Raw genomic sequence first — 17505 nt, 5'->3', positions numbered from 1 at the left:
ATCGAACCTTTCCCGCAAAAATAATCCCGGAAATATTTTTATTCACAGTTTGTCTATGATTTAATCCCTGCAACGTGCATTTCTTTGTTGTTATTGTAGTTTTTTTTATCAATGATTTATTATGCAAGATTTAAAGGGATTCTAGAACAAAATTTCGGCGCTCATTTTTTGGTCTATATGTGTTCAAAGGAGCAGTATCACATCGAACATACCAATATCTTGTTAAAAAAGTTTCGAAAAGGAATTTTAAAAAGAATCGAACGATTAGCAAAGACCACCTGGTGGATGTCGCTAACGCCTCGTTTGTAATGCCTGTCTAGGAACCTTGACAGCTAGTGACGGAGGTTGTCTCGTCTCCGGCCACGACGAGAGAAGAGGGGAAGGAGGAACTCCCCTCTTCCCGAGAATGCCTTTTGTGTGTCGCAGAAGTCGCTATCGTCCCCCTACAAGATTATAGAAGATTAACCCGTCGCTCAAAATTCGTACAAAAGCAGCCGCTTCGGTGGCTGGAACGACTAGGCCATCCTCTCGACGTCAGCCTCGCCGTAGCTTTGCGCGTCCCGAGACGACCTACGTCACGATTGCGTTGGATGTCACGTGGTCTCCGCTGGGCCCTCTCCGAGCGCTTGCCCGAGTGGGCCGTTTATAACAAAAAATAAAGCCACCAGGATCAAAATACAAACGTGCGATTGTCATTTACGAATATTGTGGATCATATTTGACCTATTTTTGAACACGACGGGAATATTTCAAATTTCGTAGAAGTATCCCTTTAAATAGGGATGAACACGAGCAAAAAAAGAAAAAAAAAGTGCTCTTCTGAGCAAATCAGATCGTTGAGCTTAGTTTCTACATTCACCTTCATTCGCCTGCTATGTAACGTCATACTGTAACTAAATCAGAACGCAAACAAAAGAAACAAAAACTATAACACGTAATATCATTCTCCAGTCGAGTTAGAACGCGAAAGAAAAACCAAGTAAAGCGTTTTATCAACTAAACCAATCAAGCTGTTTTTGTTATAGTGTGGTAGAGATTACACCCAGAAAAGGTTATTAATCAAACTGTACTTTATGTTCACAGCAATTCTTTCTTTCGCATTGTTATTAGCGATGGGACAAATTCATCAATCAATCTGTTATGTTGAAAATACATCTAGTGGTAAAGAATCGCAATTTTCTAGCTACAGTAAATTAAATCAAATTAATATGATTTAAATCAAATAAACCTGATTTACTCGAGTTTCTAAAAATAATTGTGATTTTCTTTTATAGAAATACACTTAGAAATAATGGGAACTCACACAATGAGAGATTACGCGATGAAGGCATGTGTACAATTACAATATTCGTATTTTGGTTTTAAACGGACAACAATCGATGTATGTTGCGCTAAAGTACGTAAGAATACGAGCGAAATATACTAGATATCACTAATCTTTCAGGTGCAGACAAAGGCACAGGGGATTTTGTGCTCAGCTCAGGAAAACGCTGTTTGTAGAAACATTCGCGCGGAGAACGAACCTTCCAAAGCTACGAGTTTGCACCCGTGCCTTTGTCGGCACTGCAGATTTTTCTGATATCGAATACATACCGGCAATCCCCTTACGAGAAAAGTGGTCGTGTCCGCCTAGTTGCGTACTTATTTTGGCCCCACGCCGTTGCACAACGCGCTGCAAAGAAGTCCTGGTCAAAGTTCGCTGTCAGAAAAGCCAGCGTGTTTTGAGTGCCATTAGGCTTCTTATTTTCGAAAAAGTAAACAATGTCCATAAAAATTGCTGCAGAAACCACTATTGTTGGTTGTTAATGAAGTGCGTAGCATTCGTCCAGGACAACGACAAGGAAGACGTTTAATTAAGCAGCCTTGGGTAGTGTCACGATACTGTAACTCGTTAGCTTTTTTTTTAATGCGAAAGCATTAACTGGCCCATGGAGTGAGCCGACGTCATCAGCTTTGAAGCAGCGCCAAACGGCACCTTAAATCTTTTCTCTGAGTGAAGCCAGCTCCCAGCTATGAAACCACGGGAAAAGCCTAGCCAAACGGCACCTAGTTTCCCCGATCCCAAAGGAGCGGAGTAAAGCTGATGGATTTTGAATTCGGTTTCATTGACTGGCGCGCGTCGGCGAGGCTCCCATTGGCCGCTGCGCGTTATTTTCAATAACCGCCATCCGATGGCGCTGCGTGCCCGCGAGGCAGCATCTTTACTCCCAAGGTCAGCGCGCGCGCTCGACCGTAGACTCAAGTACGAAGCAGACGACAGAAGGGAGCGGAAGAGCGGCGTGCATGCTTTCGCATTCGCAACTCATAAAAAGTGCTTAGGTCTACCTCGAGCCTTTTTAACTTTTAACTGTAATTCGATACACCTTTTTTTTAAGAAGACTATCGCATTAATGAATAATGCTATCGCATCAATACACACGATACTAATTCGCATAGCCGTCATTAGCTGCCTCAAGTCAGCTCGTTAGTAAGCCTGTTCAAGCGTTAAGGCCGATTCAGACACTTGCGTTTGAGTGCATTTGACTGCGTTGCGTCGACAACCGAAAGCGAGTCACCGGCACATCTGTGCTTCGTATGAAGCGTGGAATCCAATTCAAGGAATCATCTTGGCACGCGATATAAGCAGCAGGGATGTTCTGGTTCCTCGCCGCCGCAACGAAGTCAAACGCACTCAAACGCAACTGTCTGAACCAGGCTTTACTCTGAGAATGAAATAATGCAAATCAGTGAAGATCGAGCTCTACTCCGAGTGGAGCGTTGCGAAAGGCACAGGTTCACTTCGCCAAAATGCACGGTACGAAAAAAGAAAGGAAAACTTTCTACTGCATTATGTAAGTATTTCACATGCTCTTTGGTACAGACTTTACCCCTAACTTGCAAAATAGAGCATAAAACGTCTACAGTATATACGCAGAACCGCGACCATGAATTTTAGTGCATGACTCGCACTAAAATTATTTCTGAAAGCCACGCGCGCGCGCGCGCCTTTGGAGCGGTGGCAATTAGTTCATCGAACGTTTCATCGACAGATCGTTTCATTGACACGCGATGCTTCATCGACAGATTGTTTCATCGACAAATGGTTTCATCAACAACTTAGAACAGCTTTTCTTTTTTTTTAATATATTGCATGAGGTTGCTGCCGCAAAGCGGCATGTACGGGTCGGTCAGGTGGGTTAAAGGGGCCCACCAACACTTTTTTGACCGGTTCGAAGTTCGCGCTGAAACGGAGCTCCATGAAAGCAGGAACACCGAGGAAAAAAAATATTACAGAAATTCGCAATATTTTGTGAGTTATTCGCAAAATAAATATTGCAGAAAACAACTTTAAATAAGCAAAACATTGCGCTTCATGACGTAAAATGAAACAGTTTAGCGATTGGAGCAAAGCGGTTGGCCAATGGGACGCGAGTTTGGTTGATAGCCCGTCGGCCCGGTCGGCCCGTCGTCGTTAGGCCAGTTAGGCCTCGCTGCAACCATCGCAGGGTTGGGATCGGGTTGCCATCATCGATGAATTTACCGGGCTTATCAGATTTTGAGCGCCGAATTCTTAAAAGGAGTGCGGATCTAGGCGTCGCGCCGTACGAGGACACTCCACGCAAGCGCCGCGACGCGTCTCTGCCTCCCTCCGCTCCGCCAGCCGCGGAAGACTCGTCTCCCGCAACTCCGCCACCGGAGCCACCTCGGCGAGTAGGAGATACAAACTGGTGAGCGTTCCCCTTGGGCACGATATAAAACATATAAGCTGGGTCCTAAGTAAGCTTGCAATCCAGGTGCGACTGCGGCCGCTGCACGGCCATGCCTACAACTCGGGAGTGTTTTTGCTGCCGTGAGCTGCCACAAGCTGTTCGGAAGCAGCCGGCTGAGTGCATCACGGTGCACACCGACTTCTTCAAGCTGTGCCTTGACGTCGCCGTCCTCGCCGTGGCGTACTGCGAGGTCCGCGAGAAGGGTCTCGAACATTCCCACGAGCTCCACGAGTGAGTGCAAATGGTGCTGGCATAACACGGCAAAATGAAACAACAAAACGTGATCGCGCGCATACGAATATCCTTGATTACTCAGTCAGGTAGATACATAGTAGCACAACCGACTTCGTAGCAGGCGTTCGCTTTGCTAACACTACGTGCTCCCAAAAGAGCACAACCTCCTTCGTAGTGTTCGCTTTGCTGACACTTTACGTGCTCCTAAGGCTCGCCGTGCCCGAAGCAAAAAGCTTCATCACACATGAAAATATAAACTATCTAAACGCGTTTTCATTAAACCAGCGAGTGCGGCCGTTCTTTCAAAAGCTTGTCGGAAAATCAAAGACCTGATGAAGCCTGCTTTCTGCCTCTCAGCTGCATCTTAGAACGTGGCGGTTCTGCCTTCAGTTCTACAAGAAACATTGTTATTCTTCCTCTCCAGGAAGTATCGCTTTGTGGCATACCGGCAGTTCACCCGCTGGATGTGGGGTCGACTGGGAGCTGGCAACAGACGAGTGCTGCCTGCGTGCGTTGTGGAGAAAATAAGAAAAACCTTCCCCTCTCAACAATACACTGGCTTCAAGTATCCTCCTCTGGACTGCGCACCAGTGGATTGCTGAGGTTGGTCCACTACTCGGTCCATGTTTTGAACCATAAATCAAGAACTGACATGGAAGCTGTGGTTAATCGTAGCTATGTAAATAGACGGAAGTTTTGTAGAAAAAATCGTAAGGGTGCAGGCGAGCTGGTGAATATTAAACAAGTTGAATTAACCTGAGACTGGGGTAGAGAAGAAACATCAAAACGTAGAAGGGACAGAAAATAGACAGGACGACGTCTCAAACTCAGCTGAGTTTTAGACGTTGTCCTGTCTATTTTCCGTCCCTTCTATGTTTTGATGTTTCTTCTCTACCCCAGTCTCAGGTTAATTCAACATGAGCAAGTTTTGTATTACTTGTTTCAATATCAGTCGCGACAGTTTCAACGTATAGAAAGCCAAGCATGCATTTCTAGCGTTCTTCCTAGCAATCAGACATGGCCATCGAGCACATTTGAAGTTGCAATATTAAACATTGTTTAAGTAGCATCTGAAATCAATCCTTCTGTAGGCGTCGTGTCCTTTGCCATTCTGCACCCTAACAAGTCACTTCATCTCTTTCCAGCCAGGAAGCCGTCCAGTACACCCCCGATCCTCTGGTACATGGATCACGGAGTGTAGAGCATTATGTGGTACGGCTAGAGAGAGACCAGGGTGCAGCAACCTTGTGGCTGTACAGTGTACAGCCACAGAGTTGCTGCAGCTTGTGCTTTCTCTAGCTGTACTGCTTGGCACTACCCTTGAGAAATGTTTGGCAGAACCCCATTTAAACGGCCTTTATCAAGGCCACTCATCTGTAGTATATCGGAGCTGGCAACCAAGCAGAGCCTCCCTCCCGTGTCTCGTAAGCTTTATAAATTGACCAGCTGAGCTCAACACAGATAGCCCAGCTGCGTGTATGCGCCAGCATCGAGCCACCCAAAATGGTTGCAACAGGTAACTCTTGGCTTCTTTTTTTTTATGCCCTGTAAAGAACATAAGAACATAGCCAGGAACATGACATACAGGCTACTCATTGGAAACTTCTTTGGTTCATCCATACATTTATTCACTTCTCAGTTCCGGTTTCTCCACCAATCTTGTCGGCATGAAGACATTCGTGGCAACCTTTAGACTTGACTGCTCTGCTGCCAGAAAACTTGCTGTGGTACCTGCATGTCTAGTAATTAGTGGGTAAATGCACTGTGCCTATAGGTGGCAAACACCCATACCATGAAAACAGTGTTGCGGAGTTGCCACTCTGAAGTCTGAATGATTCCACAATCATTCTGCGACTCCGGAATAGAGTGGATTGGCAGCAGCACTGAGAAAAATTAGAAGGGAATTAGTTGCATCTTGCCAAGAATTGAGCAGGGATGAAATGTGTTCTTATGCAAGCTGTGTCGATGCGGTCAAAGGGACTTTTGAGACGGCATCATTGCACTCTAGGTAACTGACGGCTTGGTTATCTGACTGGCTCATGTTCCTTCAAGGTTGAAAATCGCACCCCAATGAAGCAATTAAAGCTAGAGTTGTAAGCAGACAAGGTCTCGTTCGTGCTGCCATGAGACTTGGCAATGTGACTTGAGACCATGTGCAAATAGAGCACCAGGTATGAACAATGCCACAGTTCCCGTGTTTCTTTGATGCACGACTCCTCATTTGCCATATATCTCCTAGAAGTGGTTTTATATATAAGGTCCTTTTCTGAAGAAGATGGGTGGTTTGAAGTTTTTCTATCTGTTAAGGCTTTTTGCTGTACTATTATACCAATGCGCCAAGAAACTAATGGAGAGGAAGAGACGAGAGCACGGGGATGTCAGAACGCTGAGCCCTGGTTCGAATGATTAGTGGGTAGACGTATAGGCCAGCGCGCTGTCTACAAACAAGCCCACACAAAGTGCGGGCAAATACACAGAAACTAGATTTGCATGAAGTGGAGCATTTGTGCATGCGCCCTGCCAGTAGCAACGCCACTACAGCAGCATGACGTCAGGGATGCGTGTTGGTGTATAGCTAGCTGCTTTTGTCTCCACTGCACTGAACAAACGCACTAAAACGCCGGCATCTGGCGTTAGGTCCTCGCATTCGAGCGTGTTTAACTGCAGTGTGGAGACAACGGTCTACCCACTAATCATTCGAAAGATGGGTCCATGTTGCGACGTGCTCTTGTTTCCCTCAGTTTTTCGACGCATTGCTATCAGTGCCATGTGCGACTACCGCCTGATAGTGCCTTCGGAACTTTTTTTTGTGCATATTTTTGCAGTTGTCTATGCCTTTTATAACGTCAGCTTTATACTGACATTATTTGCCGGCAACTTAACCCCTTTGACACCCAAAGGATTACTGGAAATAGTGGAGACCTAGAAACCCTGACATGGTTTAGAACACACAAAATAAGAGAAATCTTGTCTTAGAAAAAAGTTACCCTTTTTGTAATTTTTTTCAAAACATTGCTTGTGACCAACATTTCAAAACCCAGTGTTTCCCTTCTTAGAAGTTCAAAGAAATGAAATTATTGGAAAATTCAATTCTGTGGAATATATTCGGAATGAAAAGGGGGTGCTCATTCCACAACACTGCATGAAAATCCCTACATGTGGCCCAAGACCTTTGTGCAGTCCACAATTTGAACCATCCAATTATTTTGCAGGTTATACTGTTATGCTAAATAAACAATCCACAGGCAAGCAGAAACTCCACTGTGATAACCGCATTGTGTCCGCCTCATGGGAGACGTGCTCCCTAGCAGCTGGGATCTGCCAAAAGGCTGCACGTGATCATGATCTAGCTCCCATAAGCCAGCTTGGGAATGTGCAAGGAAATTGGGGGATGCTGAAGCAAATGCTGAGATAAACAAGGCATTGGCAGCAAATGCACCAATTGTATTCTCTCACATAGGCAGCATGCCTGTGAAGCAGGCATGCTGCCATCATTGCATGCATGCTGCAACTACAAACTGGTAGAAAATCGAATTTGTACTCACAACTTTTGTTTCTTTCCAAGTACTGCATTGAAAAAAGAGACACGGGCGTCTGAAGCCGTCGCAAGACGTCCGATTTTCGAGTGAGAAGTGGTCCTGAAAAGGACCGTTGTTTTTTCTCTCTGCGTGACGGTGATGGACCTCTTGGATCTGGTGTACCTGGTGACGGCCTTGGTGCCCTCGGCCACGGTGTGCCTAGCCAGCTCACCCGGCACCAGCGGCTGCACAGCCATCTGGTTCTCGCGGCTCGCGGCTCGCGATGGTTGAGCGCTTGTAGTGGGCCACGGCAGGGGACCTCAGCCTCAATATGCTCGAAGGCGTCGTTCATGAAGCTCTTCATGGTCCACATGGCCCTGCTTGACGCGTCGGTGTCTGGGTGGAACAGCTCAAGCACCTTTTAGGTGTAGATGCCGAGACTACTTCCTCCTGTGCTGCTGCTTGTCAGTGGTGCACACATTCTTCTGTGCCTTGCCAGCCTTCTTGACGGCCTTCAGCTCATCTGAGGATGCGTCCTGCACGTTCAAATAAGCAGACAGACTGATTGAAGAAACGAATGAACAAGTGCAAGCGCAATAAACCTAAATCTGTTTGTTTTTGATAGCGTACTAAACTGTTGCCGGCATCCACAACAGCATTCAGCGAGACAGTGCGTGCACTCTCATTTGTGCCATCCTGCTGATCAACCGTGAAGCTGCCCATCTTGCTAAAACAAGATAGCTTAGCGGACCCCAGATTCATTTGCAAGCTTCAGTACTCGTTCATTCTCTCTTCAAACACACAGCAGCACAACAAGAACAGGAGGTGTATGCCATACAAAGCAGTGGGGTAGAGCAACTGTTTGGAGCATTCACCTCATGAAGACCCTGCTGTCCCTCTGCTGTAACGTGACATCCTCTGTTCCACCAGCTGCTCCTTTGGAAGCCTCGGGTAGTGAGCTGCCATGGGGAGGGGGGCCCGATCCCGGGGTCTGTTGCCCAAGGCTTCCCTGAGGGAAGACTCGTTGCAGCAGGCAGCAGCCTCAGACAGCAGCTGGCCCACGTACGCTGTAATTAGGGCAAGCGCAGATAAAGGATGTTACCCATCACATATGTCAAGGAACTAAAAGCGTCTCTGCAGCACTTAGATTGTCTCGGAATGACTGTCCAGCGGGTAGTATCTACGGTGCCAACAAAATTATATGAGCCTCACCGTAGGTTGGAGGGGTTTTTACTTCCTTGAGACGATCGGTCCCCATCTTCCCTCTCTGCATCCTTCGCTTGAATTTTGGCTGCCCTTTGCGCGTCACCGCTTGGACCCTTCCGGAGTTTTCGTTGTGGTGCAGAGCAGCCAATCTGGTTCTGAAGCAGAAATTTTGTCCGCAGTGAAAAGCATTCATGGGGACCTGCTAGAAAAAACAATCGACTTGCATATGTGCCTAATTAGTTTACAGAAAACAAACCTTGCATGCATGATGGGGCCTGTGAACGCCACAGACTTGGGTGCAAACCTGATGAGCATACTATGGTAGGACTCGAGGTTGTACGTGTGGCCTGCAGGTGACACATGCTCCAAGTCCCTCAGAAGCACTTTTTGCATGGTAATGCTGACAAAGCGCTTGTGAGCTGGTGTACCTGGAATCATGATTACACGCTATGTAGCTTCTATTTTTTTTACTTAAATGTGCAAATTTACCAAATTTGCTCAGAGAAAAGTAGAGTTAGGTTTTCAGGGTGATTGTCTACTGACCTAGAGAGAGCCACTCTCTGTCCCCAACGAGGGTGTCGTGAACACAGCGGTCGTACACCCCTCCATGGCCAGTGTGCTTGTCGAGAGCATGGTTGTTTATGCCTGAAATACAAGGTTCATTTTTTAGAACAATGCAAACAGTTTGTGAAGTTACGAAACAACTTTCAGGCATGACAGCATGCCTGTAACCTTTGCCGTATGCCTAACACGTTTCTGTCTACATGACAGAGACCAGTCTTTCAGGCCTTGAGATGTCCCACGTAAGCAAAATCGTAGCATCACGGGGACATGTCGACCTGATCAAGATATTTCGACAGTTCCGCATTCGAGCCAAACAATTATGCAGGAATTATTTGCTCTATGTCATTCTGCACTGGATCATAGATACCTAAATTGATACTCATTTGTGTTGTAGTGCACCTGCTAGCCTGTCAAATGTCTGCAATTGTGTTCTGTTATCTATTTTGACTGGTAGACTTGCTGATACAGGCATGTTTCAACTGTAACCCCCTTTGTTATGATATCGCCTAGACGTGCAAATATTCAAAACAAATGGGGCTGGTTATTTGGCTACTTCAAACATTTTTGAAGTTTGAGAATGCTGCAGGATATATTTTTATTCATTTAAAAAGCAAGGAAAACATTCAACAGAATACTACATGGATATATGCCTGTATACAGTCTAAGCTCGTTACGTTATAACAGACCTTGATTTTGACCAAGATTTCGGTCTGTTATAAGAGGAGTGTGTTGTATGCAGATATGAAGCGGAGTCAATGGTATGTAGTGGAAAACGAACCAAACTTCACAATCCCTATGTGATATCCAAATGTCTGTTGTAACCAGGTCTGTTGTAATGAGCTTAGACTGTATGTCCAGTGTTTTCTTGTGCCATTATTCCATAAAAATAGAGGTAAACCTATAATGGTAACTAGACTTGATCTGCAAAATTTTTCAGTGCAACAACCAAATTCAGATACTTTCCTGTAATGTTTCTGACTAAAGCGGTAAAGCTTTTGGCACGTGGTACTAACGCAAGGGCTATGACATGTAGGCATATGTGGTTTATATGATAGTCATGTACAATGTTATCAAAGGAGGTTGACTTGGTGTTAAGCAGCCGCCATCCTGCCTTTTTGTGTAATATTTCCCTGCTACGTTTTAGCTTGTTGCTGTTGACATTATTGCCGTCTTGGCAATAACCCTCCGTGGCACTGAGATTTTGTTTTCGTCTCGAGAGCGCAAAGTTGAGGGTTCAAACCATCTCTGGTTCCTGCCCACGGAGTCTTTGGGGCATCACTTATGTCCTCAGTTGCTTTGTGACGTTGGATTCTTGTAATACTGCCACGATAGTGTACTGAAGAGTCAATAAAGTAAAGAATACTAGGTCTACATTTCATCTGTTCATTTCCTTGACAGCTTTGAAACATACATTGGAAAAGACTGCTAGACAATCCTTTCTTCACTGGAAGTTCTACATTTGATTTTTTTTTTTACTTCCACATCCTTGTACAAGTATTTGGTTTGATTCAAAATTATTCTTGCAAAATAAATACTTTGAAAAACTCGTAAGGGTGCAGGTGAGCTGGTGAATATTAACCATGTTGAAATAACCTGAGACTGGGGTAGAGAAGAAGCATCAAATCGTAGAAGGGACAGAAAATAGACAGGACGACGTCTCAATGACGTCGTCCTGTCTATTTTCTGTCCCTTCTACGCTTTGATGCTTCTTCTCTACCCCAGTCTCAGGTTATTTCAACATGGTTACTATTACCTTTGTGCTCACTTCGAAGTGAAAATTCACTACCTGGGCACTTCTGTATATAATAGGACTAAATATTGACAAATAATTGACTCACTCTTCCACATCTCGACGAGGAGTTTTCCATCCTCTTCGCAGTTGGCAGCACACCAGTACAGATGGTTGGAGGCAGGCTGTGCCCAGTATGCCAACACTTCACACCGGGCGTACTTGCTGGCCTTCAGCATCTTTTTGCTTATGCCTGGAAGAACAGTTAAAAAAAAACTATAATCAGTACACATATTGCACCTTACTTCAGACTTGTAGACCGACTAACATAAGGACTGCAATATGACACTAAATCAGACTAAACTGATGATAGTCAGGGTTAGGCACCTTTTGCAATGTGCCAAGCATCGAAGTAATGGCGTGTCTGGGGTTCTTTGCTCCTCATGTGGCCCTTGATCCCTAGGTGACGGTCCGTGACGAGGGCCTCGACCGTGACATTCTCCTCCTTGAAAAAAGTGAGCCCCTTGGCACAGCCATGCAGCTCCATTGCGTTGCTGGACTTCACCTCGGGGGACTGTAAGAGAAAAAAGCAGTTGCTCGTGTGTAAGGACTTGAGCACCGACTGCTAAATGAAGCAAAATGTATGGCCTGTATGTAGGTATGGAACAGTCCATCCTAAATTTCCACACAGACTATTCATGAGCAAAGCTATAACACTATAATAAGGAAGCTCTGGCTTTTGTAGGGCACTTTGTATGCATATTGGCACATGCAGCTTGAGTGATGTCAGCGTCAATGCATAGATGAACTGGTGGTATATCGCTATCCTTTAACTATTTCCTATAGCTCGGAGCAAGTAGACACTCTTTATCTACTTGGTCAGTGCTACACACAAAGTGAAGCCTTACTCTTGCAGTAACAAGCAACATCAATATTCTAACCCTCCAGGAAACGTGCAAAACTTGCCTCTCCAAGCTGCACTTGGACATAGTGGAGGATCTTGTTTGTCTCCATCTCCATGAAAGTGTATGTCATGAATTTGGCCGAGTACCCTGGAGAGTCGTACCTCCCGTCCCCAGCCAAACGCACCGTCTTCCCCTGCCTTGCCTGGAGAAGGCTCTGCTGCTCTCGGTTCCACACCTGAAAAAGGGTTCGGAAAACGTTTTTCGAATTTAGGCTGGGCCGATGAGTTTGATTCCACATTCTTGAGCTCTTTCTATTGTTTATTAATAAATTTCTCAATAGTTGCTGTACCCATTACTGAGGGGATTGTAATGACGACAATGAGAATGTGCTGCCCAAAAATGTTAAAGGGCACGAGAAAGATAGCGATTATGCAATGGAACTCACTCGTTCAATTGAAGGCTGCAGGAATGCTGCCTGGTGATTGAAGTACGTGCTTTCCGAGAAGGCTTGAATATTGATGAGCCTTAGCAGCCTGAGCACCTTTGCAGAGCAGGAGCCGGTGAACAGCATGGCACCGGAGAGGAGCAGGTTGCAGGCTGGCACGTTGTTGATGAGAGGCTGGCTGAGCCAAGTCCTGCTGTGTTCGCTTTGGCACACAGCCGTGGCCCTCACTAGTGTGCCGTCTGGTACAATAGTAACTTTACATGGCGCTTGGCACATTACGCATGGGCGGAGCAACTGCAATAAACAGCTCTCAAATACAATGTACTTGGGCTCCTCGTGCAGGGGGGCCGTTGAGGTTGAGTTGCTGCAAAAAGTATATTCTCGGGGTTATTCGAAGACTTGATGGGCAAATGGGCAACCTTATCAATTTTCATGCACTCCTCTTCTACTTTTGGCACAGCATATATTCAGGCAACTAAGTGGCATCTCAGTATTCTAACAGCCGAATTCACAAACCTCGCTCCCATTGGGGTGCCCCTCCACTTCTTTGAGGAAGGCGCGAGGGCCAGTGCTGGCCTTAGCACCTTCGACGTAGAAATGGAGGGGTGCCACAAATGGAGTGAGGTTCGTGAATTCGGCGGTAGGGCTTTGTTTGCCTATTGCTCTTCAGATGCATGTTTGTTCAGAAATATATCATATCTGTAATTGGTGTTTTTCCTTCGACTTCTACAAAAGTGGCGTCTACAAGTAATTATGGTGGAAGAAATGGGGGTTTAGATGCTTTCCAGAAAAAGCAGTGGAGTGTTTACATAAGGAAATAAAGCTTCAAAGTGAGGCTACATCAATAAGATGTAGTGCAGTTACGGAGAGGTGAGCCAGCAAGCGCAAAAACGAACAACTGCACATGGATGGGCTCAAGTGAAGGCACACTTCTGTGAAAATAGCAGTCAGTGGTGTATCACCTCAAGAAGCTCTCGTCCCAAGAAGCCTCGTACGTAGTGTCTGCAGGCTCTTCTGGAATAGGGCTTGAGCACATGCCTGGTCTTTCGAAAGAGAGGTCGGCCTCCAGAAATGGCTGGCTTGTCGGCCGGTACGATGGGGCAACCTGCTCTGTGGCGAAGTCCTCGCATGCTGGCATCTCAACTGCTGCTGGCACAGGCACTTGCTTCATAGCAACTGGAGCAGGATCCCTGCGCAGAAAAACAGTTGTAGGCTGGCACGCTGGTGTCTCAACTGCTGGTGATGGAGGCACTTGCTTCATGATGGCTGGAGCAGCACTTGTACATGGAAGAACAGCTGGAGACTCCCATGGGTCTGTCTGCGTCTCCTTCGACTGCTTGGCGGACAAGTTCACCTGTGTGCCTGGAATGTTATCGGTACAATGTACTGTGGTTGCTCCCCTGGCTTGTTCAGAATTTTCGGCACATGGTGGCTTTTCACTTGGCCTATGAGAATCTATGATGCATCCGGTGGCTGTCGTAGCCGTGGAGATTTTCCGTTACATTACTCGGTGCTTTACGATATGTTGCTTTGTCGAAATATCTAGAATAATTGCACATGAGTTCTTAACAGTTGCTACTACTTCATTTACTGTATATAACCAAATCAAAAAGAATTCCCCAACATATTTTATCGATATTCTCTGATAACCAAATTAGCTTTTCAGGTCCTACTATGCCACACTGCTCGGTTTACAGGACTTGCAGATAAAGTGAACTTGGATTGAATTGTGAAAGGTCTCCCAAAGCCACCCTTTCACCTTCCTACAGCTAATTCCTGTTCTCTATGGGGTCATTAGCAAGAACTGAGGTACAACAAGCACTTTCTGATTTCCTGTCCCTTGCTGGTCTAGCATCACGGCTCTAGAACACACTCTCCTTCTCACCTGTCCCTCTCTCATTTCCCTTCCCGAAAAAATTAAATGGATCGCCCCTTCATTCAGACTAACGTATCATAGTGCAACATAGCCCTAATTCCTTTTGTTACCATTTATTAAGCATCGCCACCGCACAACCACAAAAAGAGCATGACATATAGCAGGGGTGGCCAACCTGCGGCTCGCGAGCCGCATGCGGCTCTTTGCGTGTTAAAGTGCGGCTTGCAGCTCCTTCCCTTACCCTCTCCCCTTTCCTTGCCTTGCTCTCGGTCGCACGAGGACTTCCCCAAAAGGAGAAATGAACCGCGTTTTAAATCGAAAGACAGGTGGCGGTTTGGTAGTCTTGTGTTACTACCACCTTACGTACAGTTGAACTGCTTTTGACCAGGCTAGATCCAAAGTACTTCGAGTTTTATTGCTATGAACAAAAGTTCCCCTCCCCCGCGGCTATTGGAAGTCTCATGGCTTTGTTTGCGGCTCTTATGCCGGGTCAGCCTGGCCACCCTTGACATATACCGTGCTTATTGAAGCAAAAAAGGTGTGATAAAGCCCTGTCCTCACAGTGTCATGGAAATGCTAATTGGAACACTGAAAATATTAAAATGTCTCATTAGAGCTTGTTTTCTACAAAAATTAAAAACTGCACACGGTACATGCCACGAGATACAGGCTGTATGACGGACTGAATACATGAATGAGCTTGAGTGCATCTCAACTAGGATGAAATCTTGCATGTCCTTACCTTTGTTTTCGTACTGAACTTCAATGCTGTAGGTGTGGTCGGCAGACGTGGCACTTCTGATGGAATACCCATGATCTTCAGTTGCGAGCTGAAGTTCCTGCAAAATGGCCGAAAATGTGTTCACAGTGATGTTTCTTTGATTTTCAAGCTCATAGTTGGTGCTTAGCCTTACACCTGCCTGACTCACAAAGACCTTGTGTACTTGCATAAATTTCCAGACGTTTTTGTAAACAGGTTGCAAAATAAGGGCATGTGCATGGCACTGGAACTTCTAAACAAAAGTTGCTCGGAAAGTTATGACCCACACTTTTCTTTTTCTTGTCCTAAAATAAAGATAGTGACTAAAAGCCCTTTCTCGCTCCCCGAGGGTGGCATGAAACATTGAATTCTTTAGAAATTAAGAAGCTAAAGCCACATAGTGAACTGTCGTTTCACAAACCACAGCTGTTTACAGAAGTGGATGGCTCATAAATTCCCCACAAAACACGGTGGCGGCCGTGCTGTATTCTCGGTGTGCTCGGTTTTCTTATTCTCCTTGGCCACCACCCTCATACTCTTAATTTTAGCTGTGGTTCATGCGGCCGCAACTTGGACTGCTTTGATCAGACATTCATCTCTGGCCGCCGCTTTAACCACACACTCACCCCGACGCTGTGCAATTCGGCATCATATTCTCTGCTTTAGTGTCCGCAGTTATGGTGACATACTGAGCCCATTTGTGAGATTATTTACGTGAACTGGATCTTATGTTTTGATGTAAAATGCATTATGAGGAAGACATACTTCCAGGACGCCAGAACTATACACATACAGATTGCCGTCGCATGCACATTGCATAGAGTGATACGGCTGGGGTGCACTTGTTTCTTACCGATGTCAAGTAGTGAAAGGATGAGTAGATTATTTAGATAAATGTTATGCGTAGAGAAATATCTAGTAAACCCTATAAATTTCATTTATTTTCAATAACTATTGTTTGACACAAAAATGTTGGGGTGTTACTTTCTAAGCAATCCTTGTGTGCTTGCACATCCATTCTCAATCATATCCTTTGATTATTTACCCCTCCATTCGCATTCTAACCCCCCATCCTCATTCCACACCGCCCACCCACTGCCAAGAAACTCACACAACAGTCTTGAGTTTCAGGTGCTTTCTGTTCAGCAGGCACAACCTCGATTATACTGGCTGCCATGTCCTCTTTTGACACCACCTGCAAAGTTTCATTTTTCATATTGTACCTGGCATGGTGTGGTAGCACGCTAAACCTCGTCACACATTCGATTTACTAATAGGAGCTCTAGCTCGGACTTACAATAGGGTCTTCGCAGAGGTTGTCTGCTTCATTGTGCTTCCCACACTCAGATGGCGTCTCTGAATCATCCTGAGAAAAAAAAAATTGACAATTTGAATCACTGTTGAAATGTAATGTGGGCATGCAGAATTAATACAAGTTAATTAATTAGGTAGCAAAAAGAGACAATGCCAAAACTGCCGCCTTTTTTTAATCGCGTTTTATGATTAATTTAATTGAACAACACTTTGTGAGGAAGTCAAGCGATTCGTGCAGTCAAGCTGGCACATAATGCATACTTCTCTATTTTTACTATCGCACTACTCAAAACCGAGAACCAAAAAAAAAAAAAAAAAAAAGTATACAAATGAGTTTTTATAAGAAATTTGAAATTGTTGCACCGTGGACGTCACACCCCCCCCCCCCCCTCCCTCCCTCCCCCTCTAATCCGAGCTCTCCTTTCTGATCGGTGGCTGTTTTCCCTCCTACTCGCTCGAGCGTTTGAAACTTAACACGCATCAAGAGGCTCTGCAATCGGTCCCCTTGCCGGGCGCCCGGCTGCCTTTTGGCTTCGGAAACTTCTGTGCAAGGGAAGGCTTCTGACAGATGTGAACTTGATGCTTGGGGAAACCAGCGGACGAGATCTGCCACAATTTCGCATTACGCATGTTCACGGGCGCGATAGGAGCCATCGTGTGAGTCACAATTATAACTAAAACAAAAGAACAAAAAATATATATCACAGAATTGCTCACCAGTCTGCGCCTTTTGCACGCTGGTGCTGGTGTGAGATCCAGTTGAAGGGTCGGAACTGAGCCCTCGTCGAGGCGTTTCTTCTTTCTCTCGAACCCCAGATTCTTCGAAACCTTCCACGACGTGAAGGACTGCGCGGAGAAGTGCTCGGAACACACACGATCAAGCTGATGCAGTATCTTCGAGGTAGCGCGCAGTCGAAGGGCTTCCAGCCAGCGACTTCGCACTGGATCCTTGCCAGGTAGACGGTGAAAGGAAACACCCGCATCCCGGTGCGTGCGGGTGCAACCGCGCACGAGACACTTCATCGGAGCCGACAACCTAAAGTGATCGTTTCACCATAGGTTCATTACGGTTAATCGTCTGCACCGTCCCGTCGCCGCACTTCACTGGAACAGTGAAGAGTCTTTCACAGTACTAAAAGAAAATAAGGGTTCCCCTGGCTCCTCTTACTGCTTTTAGTTGACCGGGCGCACAAGCGAAAATACGA

General features: G+C 45.8%; 3 protein-coding genes across 5 annotated transcripts; 1 reads left to right on the top strand and 2 right to left on the bottom strand.

Moving 5' to 3' along the window:
- Positions 1-3380: 3380 nt before the first annotated feature.
- Positions 3381-7235, top strand: LOC115318018 (P2X purinoceptor 7). Its single transcript, XM_040499872.2, has 4 exons — positions 3381-3707; positions 3774-3980; positions 4408-4586; positions 5129-7235. Exons 1-3 carry the CDS (start codon positions 3511-3513, stop codon positions 4583-4585), a joined length of 582 nt encoding a protein of 193 aa, XP_040355806.2. The 5' UTR covers positions 3381-3510; the 3' UTR covers position 4586; positions 5129-7235.
- LOC115318020 lies at positions 5587-7874 on the bottom strand. 2 transcript variants are annotated; one of them, XM_042291662.1, is made up of 3 exons: positions 7529-7874; positions 5775-5866; positions 5587-5722 (listed from the first exon to the last, which is right to left on the bottom strand). In XM_042291662.1, exons 1-3 carry the CDS (start codon positions 7872-7874, stop codon positions 5612-5614), a joined length of 549 nt encoding a protein of 182 aa, XP_042147596.1. In that variant the 3' UTR covers positions 5587-5611. The 2 variants fall into 2 exon arrangements, with proteins under 2 accessions (XP_042147596.1, XP_042147597.1); XM_042291663.1 differs by having other exon boundaries at positions 5587-5714.
- Positions 7546-17505, bottom strand: LOC115310679. Of its 2 annotated transcripts, XM_042291661.1 has the most exons (15): positions 17018-17505; positions 16284-16352; positions 16098-16181; positions 14969-15065; positions 13607-13712; positions 13313-13540; positions 12351-12714; positions 11967-12140; positions 11388-11574; positions 11110-11253; positions 9251-9352; positions 8964-9135; positions 8714-8862; positions 8377-8568; positions 7546-8037 (listed from the first exon to the last, which is right to left on the bottom strand). In XM_042291661.1, exons 1-14 carry the CDS (start codon positions 17321-17323, stop codon positions 8378-8380), a joined length of 2373 nt encoding a protein of 790 aa, XP_042147595.1. In that variant the 5' UTR covers positions 17324-17505; the 3' UTR covers positions 7546-8037; position 8377. The 2 variants fall into 2 exon arrangements, 1 of the variants encoding a protein (XP_042147595.1); XR_006077933.1 differs by lacking the exons at positions 7546-8037; positions 8964-9135 and having other exon boundaries at positions 8451-8568.

This window comes from Ixodes scapularis, unplaced genomic scaffold, assembly GCF_016920785.2.
Source record: "Ixodes scapularis isolate PalLabHiFi unplaced genomic scaffold, ASM1692078v2 PGA_scaffold2__306_contigs__length_199485367, whole genome shotgun sequence".
Classification (NCBI taxonomy): Eukaryota; Metazoa; Arthropoda; class Arachnida; order Ixodida; family Ixodidae; genus Ixodes; species Ixodes scapularis.
The sequence above is the reverse complement of the archived record's forward strand: the minus strand, read 5'-3'. Positions and strand labels throughout refer to the sequence as shown.

Excerpts from the sequence above, each read along its gene's own strand:
- LOC115310679 (XM_042291661.1), bottom strand. The coding sequence starts at position 17,323 with ATGAAGTGTCTCGTGCGCGGTTGCACCCGCACGCACCGGGATGCGGGT. Across the intron at positions 16,353-17,017 it reads CGTGCAAAAGGCGCAGACTG|GATGATTCAGAGACGCCATC; the intron begins GTGAGCAATTCT and ends TTTTTTTCTCAG. Across the intron at positions 11,575-11,966 it reads TCCAAGTGCAGCTTGGAGAG|TCCCCCGAGGTGAAGTCCAG; the intron begins GCAAGTTTTGCA and ends TTTCTCTTACAG.
- LOC115318020 (XM_042291662.1), bottom strand. The coding sequence starts at position 7,874 with ATGTGGACCATGAAGAGCTTCATGAACGACGCCTTCGAGCATATTGAG. Across the intron at positions 5,867-7,528 it reads CTTGGAAAGAAACAAAAGTT|TGCTGCTGCCAATCCACTCT; the intron begins GTGAGTACAAAT and ends AATTTTTCTCAG. Across the intron at positions 5,723-5,774 it reads TCCGCAACACTGTTTTCATG|ACATGCAGGTACCACAGCAA; the intron begins GTATGGGTGTTT and ends ACTAATTACTAG.
- LOC115318018 (XM_040499872.2), top strand. The coding sequence starts at position 3,511 with ATGAATTTACCGGGCTTATCAGATTTTGAGCGCCGAATTCTTAAAAGG. Across the intron at positions 3,708-3,773 it reads CGAGTAGGAGATACAAACTG|GTGCGACTGCGGCCGCTGCA; the intron begins GTGAGCGTTCCC and ends CTTGCAATCCAG. Across the intron at positions 3,981-4,407 it reads CATTCCCACGAGCTCCACGA|GAAGTATCGCTTTGTGGCAT; the intron begins GTGAGTGCAAAT and ends CTTCCTCTCCAG.